This window comes from Rousettus aegyptiacus, unplaced genomic scaffold (genome assembly GCF_014176215.1).
Source record: "Rousettus aegyptiacus isolate mRouAeg1 unplaced genomic scaffold, mRouAeg1.p scaffold_m13_p_10, whole genome shotgun sequence".
NCBI lineage: Eukaryota > Metazoa > Chordata > Mammalia > Chiroptera > Pteropodidae > Rousettus > Rousettus aegyptiacus.
In genome coordinates, this window is record NW_023416285.1 from 90,955,801 (window position 1) to 90,969,793 (window position 13,993).

The 13,993-nt window shown below is 43.0% G+C and overlaps 1 protein-coding gene and 1 pseudogene across 1 annotated transcript; both read left to right on the plus strand.

Moving 5' to 3' along the window:
* Positions 1-3,783: 3,783 nt before the first annotated feature.
* On the plus strand, positions 3,784-12,839 carry ACBD7 (acyl-CoA binding domain containing 7). Its single transcript, XM_016134387.2, has 4 exons — positions 3,784-3,975; positions 10,924-11,041; positions 11,145-11,207; positions 11,293-12,839. Exons 1-4 carry the CDS (start codon positions 3,964-3,966, stop codon positions 11,364-11,366), a joined length of 267 nt encoding a protein of 88 aa, XP_015989873.2. The 5' UTR covers positions 3,784-3,963; the 3' UTR covers positions 11,367-12,839.
* LOC118609135 lies at positions 8,319-8,437 on the plus strand (annotated as a pseudogene).
* Positions 12,840-13,993: the final 1,154 nt, after the last annotated feature.

A 13,993-nucleotide genomic window follows, 5' to 3' on the forward strand; every position in this document is an offset into this window, starting at 1 on the left:
TTCTAAGTGTTGAGGTTAAAGTAGTGAACCAGACAAAGTTCTATTGGAGGAGACAGCCAACAAACAAACTAAAATATGCAGAATGTCAGATAATGACATAAATAAAGCAGGGAAGGGAGGAAGGGGGCACTAGGGTGGGGTGATAAAAGGCCTCCCTGAGAGCAAAGACCTGGAGGAGGTAAAGGACTGAGCAGTGCAGACTCCCAGGAGAGAATGTTTGGAGGTGAAGGCCCTCAGGCAGGAGTGTGCGTGCGTGCCTGTTAGACCCGCAAGGGGGCCCAGCAGCAGGAGCCCTTTGCAGGAAGGTGAGAATGGGAGGGGAGGAGGAGGGAGATGGCTCTGAGATGGGAGACCAGACTTACTGAAAAACACTTAAAACTTAAAAGATTGATGAAGTCTGCTGGAAAAAAGAGCCAATGCACAAAAAAGAGTTCCTTATCTTTATAGCAGTTGCAAATAGATAAAAAATAATTTTTTTTTTGTAAAAGACTCCATCTACATCATCATCAAAAATTATAAAGTTACTTAGAAATAAATCTTCAAAAGATGTGCAGGACCTTCAATGGAGAAAATTAGAAACATTTATCTGAAACCATTAAATAAGACAACAAATTGAAAGTGATATATGAGTCACAAATAGTAAAACTGTGTCTTAAAGACATCGTACTCGCCATCTCTACCCAAATGATGTAGAATTTCAGTGAGATTCCAAGAAAAATCCAAAATTTTTCTTTTGTCAAGCCTGACTTACAGATGTTAAAACTTATATACAAGAACAAAGCGCCAAAAACAACCCTTCCTGAGGAACAAAATGGGGAGGATTTAATAATTACGACTGTGGTATAGGTGGATGGATAAACAAATAGCCCCAAAAAACTATTCTATAATTGCTATTTGTGTTTTCTCTTAAATATAGTCTAATCAGACGCCCCCACCACTGCTTTAAAACTCCTCTTACAGCCATCAGTGATCGTGACAGTGACCGAGATCCAATCATTAATTCCCAGTCCTCTAACCGGACATACTTTCTCACTTGCTCTGCTTTCTTGACTTGGTTTCCAGGACACCACATTTTCATGGTTTCCCTCTTACCTCAACAATTGCTTCCTCTCTGTCTCCTCCGTGTGCTCTTCCTCTTCTCCCCAAAGTCTTACTGCTGGACTTTGCCATGGCTCAATCTTCAGTCCTCTTTTCTTTCTCCTCTATGTACATTTCGACTTACAGGGCCATCTAGTCGCAAGTTTCTAAATACCATCTCTACGGCCATGAGTCACAAATTTATATACCCAGCCTAGACTAGACTTGTATAGCCAACTGACTACTTGACATATCCACTTAGATGTCTGACATCTCAAAAGTAACATGTCCAAAACTGAACTTCTAACATTTGCCACCCACCAAACCTACTCTGCTTATGGTCCTTCCAATTACTCAGGTCAAAAATCTTAGGGTTATCCTGACTTCTCTTTTTCCTTCACACCCCATATGGAATCTATCAGGGACTCCTGCTGACTCTACCTTCAAAATATATCCAGAATCTGAAATCTACTTCGCACTACCTCCGCTGCTACCACCTGAGTTTGGGATCTCCATAAGTTCTTCCGTGGGTTATTATTACTCTAAGAATCTTGCTTCCAACCTTGTTCTGTAGTTTATTTTCAACACAGCAATAAGAGTGATCCTTTTAAAAAGTAAGTCAGATCATGTCAGTACTTGCTCAAAACCCCTCAATGGTTCCGTCTCACTTCCACTAAAACCAAATGCCTTCGTGCAAGGCCTCATATGATCTGGTCTCCATCTCCTGTTCCTGGACCTCTTTTCTTTCTACTCTTGCTCTGGCCACATTGGCTCCTTGCTCTTCCTCACACCTGCCTGGGAATCTCATTTCTTAGGGCCTTTGTGCTGGATGCTGTCTTTTCAAAAGAAGTTCTTTCACAGGGATCTTCCTGCCAGCTCCCTCATCTCCTTCAAGTTTTTACTCAGGTGTTGTCTTCTCAAAGAGACCTATCCCGGTGACCCTATTTACAATATTGAGTCATCTCCTCCATTCACATACCCAAGGCTCTCCATCCCTTTTACTCTACTCTTTTGAAAAATCGCACTTATCACCTAATATCTTTTAATAAACTATAAAATTTGCTTATTATAGTGTTTATTATCTGTAATTTCATACTGGAATGTAACACAAGTATTGGGATTCTTGCTGATATTTCTCAAAAACCCAAAACAGTGTCTGCCTCATATTAGGCACTTAAAAACTATATGAATGAATGAATGAATGGAATCAGGAATGTCACAAAAGCAAAGGTAATATGCTATTTCTTAAACTGGTGGTAGGTTTATAAACATGTCCTTTATTTTTCAAATTTTATTCTATATGCATGTATATTAGTTTATAATCAATATTTTATAAAATAGTAAAAAAAAATAAATTGTCCAAATTGATTCACGTCCTAAGGGTTCCAGAAAACTGAGTTCAACTGTTCCTAGTATGCTATTGTCGCTGGACAGAGGACATCAATATTTCCACTGTCTCTTTTTCTTTCTCTAGTTCTTGAGACTAGACGGCCATGGTGCTGGCATTAGGTCAGGGTGCAGCAACTCGAGAGAAGAATGTGCTTTGAAAGAGTTCTTAACTGTCTAGACTTAGAGAATAAAACAGATGAGACATACCTTCCCTCTCCCCTTCTTTTGATTTCTTAAAAAGACTATAATGCCAAAATGTTCTGGTTTCAGAGAGACATGGATATGGCCCTCTCTGCAGTATTTCCTTGCTGAAATATTGGTCAACAGGGCTAACCCCCCACCCCCGCCCAGAAACAGCTCTCACTGGTCTGAAGCCCCGTTTGCCTCTGGACCCCCTGGCATACATTCCCCATCCTCGGGGAATTTAAAAAATAAAAACACAAAAATCAAGCCCAGTACGTTTTTCTAAGGTTCGCTTTTTTCCCCTTTACTTGGTAATGCACTGATATCACTATGAAAATATTTTCGAGGAGAAAATTAAAAACTAAGGGATTTACATAAAAAAGTAGCAATAATTTTTAAAATGTAGTTTGGCTCAAAAACAAGCTAAACTGTTTTTGAGTCTTCTGTCCCTAGCCTTGCTAGACGTTATTGCATCGTAAGTCGTTCCAAATAGGTAACTTTCTTGACACTGAGTTTGTCAGTTCTTTAATCGCCTTGTTCCTCAGTGTTTCTATTTAAATGAAGAGTCAGAAATTAACTTCTTATATGACCGGGAAATGCAGTTCCACTTCTTTGAAAATTTAATCAAATGCGAGGCACAATCTATTCTGTGTGTCTGCGGACTTGGAGTGACTTTAGGTTTGTTGCCTGGAGAATGGGGTCAGATGGAATAGGTGTGTAGTCCTTCCTTTCCTTTACCATAATCGAAAACCAGTTAGCACGTGTTCTTAAGGTAAGTGTTTTTGCTTTATAAAGAGAAGAAAAGACGCAAACTATCAGCCGTTTTCATTCCTGGTAAACTGTCTAGAGATGAGTGGGGAAGACGTGGGAGGGTCTGAACAAATGCTATCAACCGTCTAAGGCTTCTAGGAATTATCGAGAGAACAGAGGTATATACAAAAAAAAGGAATCTGAAGGGAAGTCCGCGCCCTGGGGAGACCTCTATAAATTTCCTGCAAACAACCTCTTGAGAAGGAATCGGGGAGCGAGCCAAGAGAGCAGAGGAACTCATTTAAATTCCCTTCCCTTCGCCTTTCCAGTTGCAGCAGCGCGGGCCGCTAACCCCCGCCGGCGCGGACGCCAGGGCTGGTGAGCCTCACCGCCCAGCCCCGCCCCCTGTGCTGGCGGCCAATGGGGGCCGGCCGTGCGTGGGGGGCGTGGCCAATGGGAGCCGGAGGGCCGGAGCTCGCTGCTCTTTAAGGAGCGGCGGGAGGTGGGGCGGCCCCAGGAATCGTTCGTCAAGAGTGCGCCAACGGCCGGAGGTCCCGGACCACCATGTCCCTTCAGGTGAGCCAGAGATCGGCAGGTCGCCGAGGAGGGCATTCTCTCGGGAGGGAAGCGCTCGAGGGAGCGTGGGGCCAGCGTGGCGCTCTCCAGGCTGCGGCGCGCCTCGGACGCAGCGGCCCGCGTCCTCGCCCCGACCCCCCGGGAGCGGTCCGCGGTGACCCCGAGGACACTCCCGCCCCTTAGCGAGCGCCCCCTTATTGCTGTGGAGACCACAGTGGTGCCATTTGTTGACGACGGGCCGGGGCTCCCTATGACAACTCTTGTGGAACTCCGGGGAATGGTTAAACGCAGAGTAGGCACAAGCCCCGGGAGGGTGGACCGGGCGGCTCCGGGAGGACCGGGCGGCCCCGCTCCGCCACTCGTTGGTTCTTGGAGACGGAGGCGAGGGCGGCTGGGGTCTCACCCGCTCCCCTTCGCTCCTCGGTGCGTCCGGGGGGTCTCTTGGTTAAGGGCAGGCTACAATTTAACAATCTCCTTTTTCTGACATAACGAAATAATCTAAGTTCAAGAGTGGAAATTTTGAGGAAAAAGAACAAAGGAAGTAAAAATCATCAGGAATTTCTTCATCAGGTGCTCACTACCGCTGACAGAATGGGTGCTTTTCTCCTATATATGAGGCATGCGTGCGCGCATGTGTGTGTGCACGCGCAGGCATGTATATGTGCACGTTCGTGTGTGGGTATATGTGCACACCGATTACGCTGTTATGTATATACAGTTTTGTTCCCGTATATGACGTAACACTGTGTTACGAGCATTTTCTCATTAAATACTATTCTAAAATATAAAATTTAAAAATACCTGCTTACAGATTTTATGGAATGAGCACAGCTCACTTCATTAACCATTCTTCAGGTAATATGTTACGGAGGGTAAAGGCACGTACCCCAGAGTCAGCGCGGTTCAAATCCAAACCTCACCCCTTCTTAGCTGTTACATAGTTACCTAACCCCTCTGTGCCTCAACTTTCCTTATTGAAAAATGGAGGAAAGAGACTATTAAAGAGTAAATGAGCTGCATGTATAGAGCATTTAAAACAGTGCCGGGCGTGTGCTAAGTGTGTCCTTGAACATTTAGGTATTTTTTTTCTTATGTATGACATAATTCACTTTGAACTATCCAAAATAATCAAATCTTTCAGTGTCAAAACTTCCTTTTTAGCTTAGTGCTTCATTTTGTTTTGTTTGGCAAAACAAACGGGATTTCTAAACAGCTATAACCTCCAAATTTTATTTTAAAATTACAATGTGTTTACTCCCACAGCAAAACTTTTAGGCAAGCAGACAGACAGTCACATAAACTGGACACATTTCTTTTTTGGATGATGAAACTAAAAGGCAGACTGCTTTTTCTAAAGGATGCAGCTTTTTGTGTCTAGGGAATTCATGATTTTCCAACTGAAACAAAACTAACCCCTTTCCCTCTACATCCATGTTTGAATAACATAAGAACCGTGCAGATCCTTAAGTGTGAGAATTTATGATCTTCTTAATTCAATTCCTCAATGGGAAAGAGTTGCACACAAAGGCGTTTCACCCGCATGTGTGAGAGGACCATGTTCCCTGGCTGCAGAAAGTAAAGCTAGATTAGGTGAGAGGCACCCTCAGGGGCTGTCTTCAGCGGAAGCCAGGATGGTCAGTGCTTCTAGGTGGTTCCATCTCCAGAAAGGCAGGATGCACTTACTGTGAGTGACGGTGGTGACACTGAGGTCACTGCTCCACCAGGAGTGTGGCCGGGGGCCTTGTGGTGAACACACGAACAGGAAAAGATCTGGGGAGAGACCCCAAAACAGTGAAGAATCTCCACCGTATTTGCCAGAAAATTGATGCGCACATGCATTAAAGCAGGGTGCGGGGGACCTGGCTCCAGAACAATCAGCTAGATAGAGGCTGTAATTCCTCACTGACCACAGCAAGCCCCTCTCCTCAGCACAGAAACATAACTAAAAGTCCCTTTTGCCCAAACACTTTGGAGTTAAATGTAAGCAGTTGTACATTTAAAAGCTGTTTCTCGCCTATGGTAACTTTCAGCACCCACCTAATATTTTCTCACACATACATTTATTTAACAAGGAGCTCGGACAGGCTGTACCACCTGCCAGCTATCTATATGGCACAGCTCTTGCTCCCAACATGAATATTTACACCGGCCCTCTGTTGTGGGTATGTGTGGGAACAAACAAACACAGGCCCATCCAGCCTTTATGTGGAGCCCTAATACCTGTCCAGGTTGTCCGTGCCGCCTGGAGCCCTTCCCGGCTCCCTGACTTCCCATCCTGTGGCTCAGCTAAGCTCTATCTCCTCTGGGAAGGTTTCTTCTACACCTGCTGCTGCTCCCTCCTCTCTGTTCCCAGAGCACCCAAATATCGCATGATCATTGTTGACCAATCATCTCCCAGGAGACCCTGCGCTCCTTGAGAGCCAGCTGCCTGTTCATCCCTGGCTGCCTACTGAGGCCTGGCCCATCATAGGTGTTCAACACGTCTGTTAAATAGTACGATACGAGTGATGCACTCTGGGAGGGTAGAATCAACAGGACAAAATCAAGAATTTTGTTATTAATCGTTTTTAATCCCAACATCTTCCTGCTGAGGCCAGTAGGATCTTTTTTTCAGCTGAAGCTAAATCTCAGAGGAGCTTAGTTGCCTGCACAGAGTCCCACAGCAGTGTGTCTCACAGATAGAATGCAAATCCAGCACCCTGATGTGAGGCTGGCATTCTCTGCACTGCAGCTCATGATGGTTGAACAGGAAAAGGCCTCACAGAGGAGGGCGCGGGAACCACACCGGAGAGCAGGAAGGTCCCAGGTCCAGGTGCCAGGGAAGGGCGTGCTGGACAGAGAATGATCCTGGGCCTGTTCTGGAATGGGCCTGGGCCTGGGGAGAGAGGAGGGCCAGGGACCTCTGAGCCTGCATGTGAAACTGTGTCAGGGGCTGGACTCTTCCTTGGAGAGGGCCCAAGGTTTCATGAGACTGCCAGTGGTTCCATACCCCCGAAAATATAAAGAACAATTTTCCAGGAACTGCTTCCTGGAAGGAGGAACCTCACATGATTTTCGGGAAGCCTTAGAACTCTAACCAAGGCTTGGCTTGCCAAAAGGACTCGAGGTGCCGTCACTGGAAAATGGCAGGAGACGACAGCAAACAGAACACCAGAGACACCTGATACACCTGAAGGGGATGATCACGACACCTCTATGAACAGCCCTGCCTGGCCTGGCCCCTAGGAAGTCCTGCCATTAAGGCAGCATTTTTATTTTGTCCTTATTATAGACACGACGTGTGCACATTATAGAAGATTTGGAGAGTAGAGAAAGTATTAGAAATCCAGAAAACTTACAAATAATCAAAGGTAATTTTTGCATATTTTAGTATATTTTTCTAGTCTTTATTTTTTCTGTATTACTTACAAAGCTGAGTGTTAAACACAACTTTGTATTCTTTGTTAAATTATAAAGTGTTTTTTAGGTCTTCCTTTGTTACAATTACTTTTTTTAGTTTTTTTTCTAGAACTACTTTTTTTTCCTCGAAGAGCTTTATAATAAAAATAACAGTAATTAAACTTTATTAAACCAGTCATTATATACCAGGCACTATTTAAATATTTTACATGTGTTAATTTATTTAAATTCCCCTAACAACCTTGTAGGTAGGTGGTGTTATTGGCCCATATTCCAGATGAAGAAGCAGACACAGAGAGGTTAATAACTTGCCCAAAGTCACACAGCCCCAAAACAGTGAAGCTGAGATTCAGACCAAGGCAGTCTAGCTCCAGAGACTGTGTTCTTAACCATGGAATTATTTATAAAGCAGCTGACAATCTCCTAGAAAGATCCTCAGAAATATGAGGCAGGACGTTCATCCCTTGTCACTTGCACCCATGCTTCTCAGATCCCTGTAGGGAATAATTAGGAGGCTGGGCCATTTCCAAGGTTACTTTGGTTGGAAGGTCTCTGGTTTACAGGTAATTTTTGTTCCTTACAAAACAATTGTTCTAGTGGCACTACTGGCCTGTCTTTGGCACTGGATGGAAATTTTATCCAGCAGCTCCCCTGAGACCCCTGACATTACAGTGGCCTGTCCGCTTCCGCTGCAGGCCTTTGGATCTTCGGATCAAAAGCGAGCTGTGGCTTTGGAGAAAGAAAATGTGGGGTGGGGGTAGAATGCCTCATTGAGCTGCCTTTATTTGATACCTGACAATTCTGCTTATCCCTGGTTTAAAACAAAGAACACACGTAAGTAAAATACAGTTTATTAAAAAAAAAAAAAAATAGAAAAATTGTATTAAGAAAAACAATCACCATAGCCTTTGTATATAACCTAAGAGATTATAAAAGAGACAGGAGTCTCTGGCCATGCCACCCTGAACAAGCCCAGTCCTGTCTGATCTTGGAAGCTAAGCAGGGTTGGGCTTGGTTAGTGCTTGGATGGGAGACCACCTAGAAAGACCAGGTGCTATAGGTGTAAAAAAATTTAAAAATAAGGTATTGTAAGCTGACAAGGTCTTTGCAATCTGTGAGGTCAACCAAGGGTTGCCTCTCCTAAAAAGATAAAATAAATAAAATTAATTAATTAATTAATTAAATAAATAAAAATATAAAGGAGACCAGAACAAAGCTTCTAACACTTTGTCTCTGTAAGGAATATGTTAAAGGGACCGCTGCTGGCCGGGTCCTGGGCTGAAGGTCTTGGGGAGTTAGGTAGGTCAGGGTTCAAAGTCAAGTCACAAAAGGGGAAGATAAGGTTTATTACAAAGTTTATAAATGAAGGTTGCAGGAAGCCAGTTTCTTTTCACTAGTCAGCTCAAATTTGGCTGAACAACTTCTCTTCTGTAAAGCAGTTGAAATAAGTTTTATAATTTTTGGTCTCGGTGTTTAAAGGGATCTCTATACAGCAACTGAACGAAATTAGAAATATTGCCCTCGGAAACTAGCTAGTCCACTAGATAGGGATAAATCATACTGATGTTGCAGAATGTGGGCAAAGAGGCCCTGAGAGGTTATGCCCTGGACAAGATATTAATTGGTGGCAAAGCTGTTGCATTAACAAAATTGGATTTAGGGAGAAGAGGAGGGAGCGTGCATGAGGGTGGCTGAGAAGCACTGAGTGTAACGCCATTACGGTTTTTTAATAGGAGTTTTTATTTGTGTGCATTTAACTTGGAAGAGAAATATGTTTTGAAATTTCTCTGATGTATTTTTTCCCTTTTTAAAAAGTCCTTCGTCTTCACCCAGTTCCTCCGCCCCCTGCCTCTCACGACCACCAGTCTGTTCTGTTGCTATGAGTTTGCTTTTTCTTCTCGTTTGCTTTCATTCTACATGTAAGTAAAATCATACAATATCTGTCTTTCTCTGCCTTATTTCACTTAGTCTAACACTCTCAAGGCGCATCCATATTTGTCTGTCAGAAGGGGCAGGAATTTTTTATGACTGAATAATATTCCAGCGTATATATCTTCCTCATCTGTTCATCCATTGATGGACACTTCAGTTACTTCCATGTCTTACTATTGTAAATGATGCTGCAGTGAATATAGGGGAGCAGATATTTGTTTGCACAGTGATTTTGTTTCTTTTGAATATATACCCAGAAATAGAATTGTCGGATCACGTGGTAGCTCTATTTTTATTTTTTGAGGAACCTCCGTACTGTTCTCTGTAGTGGCTGTACCCATTTACAATCCCACTAACAGTGCACAAGGGTTCCTTTTCTCCGTATCCTTGCCAACACGTGTTATTTGTTGACTTTTTGATGATAGCCATTCTAACAGATGTGAGGTGATATCTCATTGTGGTTTTGATTTGCATTTCTCTGATGATATTTGTCTGATGTCCATCTGGATGTCTCTGGAAAATGTCTATTCAGATCTTCTGCCCATTTTTTAAAATACTTTTTTTTTTGGCTATTGAGTTGTATGAGTTCTTTTTATAGATTCTTTATATTTATATTCACCCCTTACTAGATACATGATTTGTAAATGTTTTCTCCCATTCGGTGGGTTACCTTTTCATTTTGTTGATGGTTTCCTTTGCTGTGCAGAATTTTTTCCTTTGAAGTAGCTCCACTTGTTGATTTTTGCTTTTGTTACTTATGCTTTAGGTGTCAAAAATCCAAAAAATCATTGCCAAGACCGGTGTCGAGGAGCTTACTCACTACATTTTCTTATAGTTTTGCAGTTTGGGTCTTATTTCAAGTCCTTAATCCATTTTGAGTTGCGTTTGTGTATGGGGTGAGAGACTGGTCCAGTTTCATTCTTTTGCATGTGGCTGTCTAGTTTTCCTAATACCATTTACTGTATATTTCACATTGTATATTCTTGGCTCCATTGTCATAAATTAATCAACCATTTACGTGTGGTTTTATTTCTGGGTCTTTCTCTATTCTGCTCTATTGATCTATGTGCATGCTTTATGCCAATATTGTACTGTTTTGAAAACTATAGCTTTATAATATAGTTTGAAACCAGGAAGTCAGATGCCTTCAGCTTTGTTCTTATTCTCAAGATTACTTTGTGTATTTGGGGTTTTTGTAATTCCATACAAATTTTAGGATTATTTTTATATTTCTGTGAAAAAAAATGCCATTGGAATTTCAGTAGGGATTGCATTCAATCTGCAGGTTGCTCAGGGTAGTACAGACATCATAGTAATACTAATTCTTTTAATCCATAAGTACAGAATAGCTTTCCATTTACTTCTTTCTTCTTCAATTTTTAAACATAGATAAATTGAACATTTTCGGTGTTTGGTCCTCCATATCTTATCTATATATCAGGTGTACCAGGAGAGATGTCCATGAATTAAAATTAGTTATAATAATTCTGGTGGAGCCATGTCTATTTGAAACCCTCCTCCTCCTCCTCTAGTGGTAAGCATCGCCAAAGCAGATGATCCTGCAAGAAGTTTGCAAACAAACAAAAAAAAAGGTGCCTTTTTTCCATTCTGTTTTAGGCTGATTTCAGTACGGCTGCCGAAGATGTGAGGAAGCTGAAAAAAAGGCCAGACGATGAAGAACTGAAAGAACTCTATGGACTCTACAAACAGTCTTTACATGGGGACGTCAACACTGGTATTTACTGTCATTTTGAAAATAGTAATACACTTTGAATAATGTTTATAGAAGCATAGAGTAAAAAGTAAACCTGAAATTGTGTCTGTCCTCCTTTTGGCAGAATGTCCAGGGTTGTTAGACTTAAAAGGCAAGGCGAAATGGGAAGCCTGGAACCTCCGAAAAGGTGCTTAATTCTTATGTCAGTTCTGTAAACTTTCTTAATTTCCTAGTGCATCTGTCAGTGAAATAAACTGTTTGTATCTTTCTAGGATTATCGAAGGAAGATGCCATGGGTGCCTATATCTCTAAAGCAAAAGAACTGATAGAAAAATACGGAATTTAGAAATTCAGCACATGAGAAAACTTTCTTTCTGAAGCCTCCATAATGGTTTCATGACCTAACGTTCAGGAGAGAAATGCGCTGTCAGCTCTTTACGTAGCACAGATACTGTTGCTAGTAACGTGAATTGTAATCCTTGATTAGAAGTGTGATAAACTATGTACTTCATGAAATTTTACTTGCTAAAACCGGGTGTTTTTTTAAATTTAGGTTTCTGATTCATTACGTGTATCAAAGACGAATCAACATAAAGAGGTGATTTTAAGCATTCTTTTTGAAAGGTTATTGCTCTGGTAGCATGTGCACAGAAGCGTTAACGATCGATCATTTGTTCTTTTGGCTTCTCTGTTTTTCTTTGATGGGTTAGTATTACTGTTTTGATTACACCAGTAATCCAGTTTTTAAAGAAGCAGTAACAACACCGTTCCTTTGCTGCGCTGTGTAGCTTTGGGGTTCCCGCTGACATAGGGCCTGGCTCGCATCCTGGTTCCAGTCCTCACTCTGTGACTTAGTTACTAGGTGACCTGAGGCAAATTACTTAACCTTGCTAACCCTCATCTGTAGAGTCGGGAGGAAAATCAGTCTCTCAGAGGTGTAAGAATGGACTGAGATAACTGTAGTTATCCTACCAACATTTTAAAGCTTATGTTATATAAAACATAACAACAAATAAGCTAAATTTTTAAAAATAAATTCAAGTCTATAGCTCTTCAAAGGAAAAAAAAAAGCTAACAGGACTATCAATTATTTTTCTTTAAATTTTTACTTTTTAAACAAATCAAAAAATGAAGCTGAAATGTATCTAGTGATGGGAAACTGAACAACTTTACTGTACCTCTTACATTGAGTTTTATCAGAGTGAAAATGTAGAGTCTGAAATATATCGGCCCAGTACTCAGTCTTTCTGGCTGGTATACAGGCTCTCGGAAAAAAGATAGTCTCATCTGAACAGTTCTAAAATCTGTTTGAGAGTCCGTAGGATAAAAATTCCCAAGAAACAGTGTAACTCTATGGCCTGCATAAGGGTTCAGGTTTGGTATGGTATGACCAGAAGGATAGATTGATTTCATGCGACTTGAAAAAAAAAAAATCTAGATCGACTAGATGAATTTCCAGGGAATTAATGCTGTGTGAAAAAAGCCAGTCCCAAAAGGATTCATACTGTATGATCCCATTTTTGTAACATGATCGAAATGGCAAAATTATGAACCTGGAAGACTGAATAGCGACGGCCAGCGGGGAGGGATGTGGGCGTGGCCATGAGGGCAGCAGCGGGACCGGTGGATGGTGGATGTTCGGGGGACGCGGACGTCCTGGTGGTGACTGGATCAGGGTCACCATCGGGGCACCGAGACGTCACTGGGGATGGCGCGTGGTGCTCCTGCTCGGGAAACCGGGTCGCGCTGTGTTATTTCCAACCACCACATGTGAATGAATCTCTGGGTACCTTAAAATAAAGAGCTCGATTAAAAATCACCTCTAGCTTGATTCCTAATCTGGAAAACTTGGGCACGTAATGATGATTCTCACCTCTAGTAAGTTTTGCCTGAAGATAGTCAGAAACCTGCGACGACGAGGTCAGCGTCCGGATCCGGCGGCAAGGGGACAGCAGTGGCGGGCCCGGGCCTTGCGGGCGAGGGCCGGGCAGGGGTCCAGCCCTCCGTGGACTTCACTCCCACCAGGCCGCGCGGCAGGCCAAGAAGCCCATGGTGAAAGTCTGGCCTGGGCTGCATCGTGAGAGACCCACCTGTGGGCTGTGTTAATGATCTGTTTCAATTAAACACAACATCATTTGCTTGAGGCTGTTTTTAACTTAAATTTATTACGTGAATTCTAACACAAAGCCTTCCCCCCATAATGAATTTATATTATTTGTACTTTGTTAAAAATGAATGATAAAGTCTGAAAAATTCCTCCTGTATGCATTTCCCTTGATCTTATTTACTAAGACTCTCTATATGATTTTAAAATCGTAACAAACACACGAACGCGTATTGTGCGATCGTAAATATCTCAGTGTTTTCAAAGTTAACGTGTTAATGTATAACGCTATGTCAAGCAGTCGAAGCCGTGAGGAAGAGGCATCGGTTGCATCAAGTAGTGGAGTTTATTGTGAAGATGCAGAGGAAGAAAGGCAGCCAGGCTGTCCGATGGAACAGCCGAGACTCCAGGAGACAGAGTGCGAGCTGCCTGGGGGCAGGGTCCACGCAGCCCAGGGACACGGCGCCGCCTCGTCGCTGCCAGCAGGCGCCTGTGGATCCCACACGCAGCGTCCTCTGTTGCTCTGGCTCCGCCCCTTTTCCCTATTTCTGCTACTTCTTTCCCCTTTTAGCCCCCGTTTGTTTCCAACTGTTCTGTTTTCTCCCTATGTCAACACCGAATGGTCACAGAGGGAGGCCCAGGCAGCCTGTGGGACTCGACGTTTGCGCTTGGCCACTCCACAGGCCCAGGGCCAGACTCTAGATTGGTTGCCCATGGGAGGGCTCCTGAGAGTCGCAGTCAGTCACTGCCAGGCACCAGCAGGGCCGCTCGGAGCCAACAGGCGGGTGACGTGGAGGAGTCCATCAGAAGAGAGCTAGGGCCTGCGGGCACTCTGCGGACTTGCCAGGACGGATGGCGACGATTGCTCA

What these genes read in the sequence shown, in the direction of transcription:
- ACBD7 (XM_016134387.2), top strand. An exon ending in ACATGGGGACGTCAACACTG is followed by an intron (nt 11,042 to 11,144) that starts GTATTTACTGTC and finishes TCCTTTTGGCAG; the next exon opens with AATGTCCAGGGTTGTTAGAC. An exon ending in AGCCTGGAACCTCCGAAAAG is followed by an intron (nt 11,208 to 11,292) that starts GTGCTTAATTCT and finishes GTATCTTTCTAG; the next exon opens with GATTATCGAAGGAAGATGCC.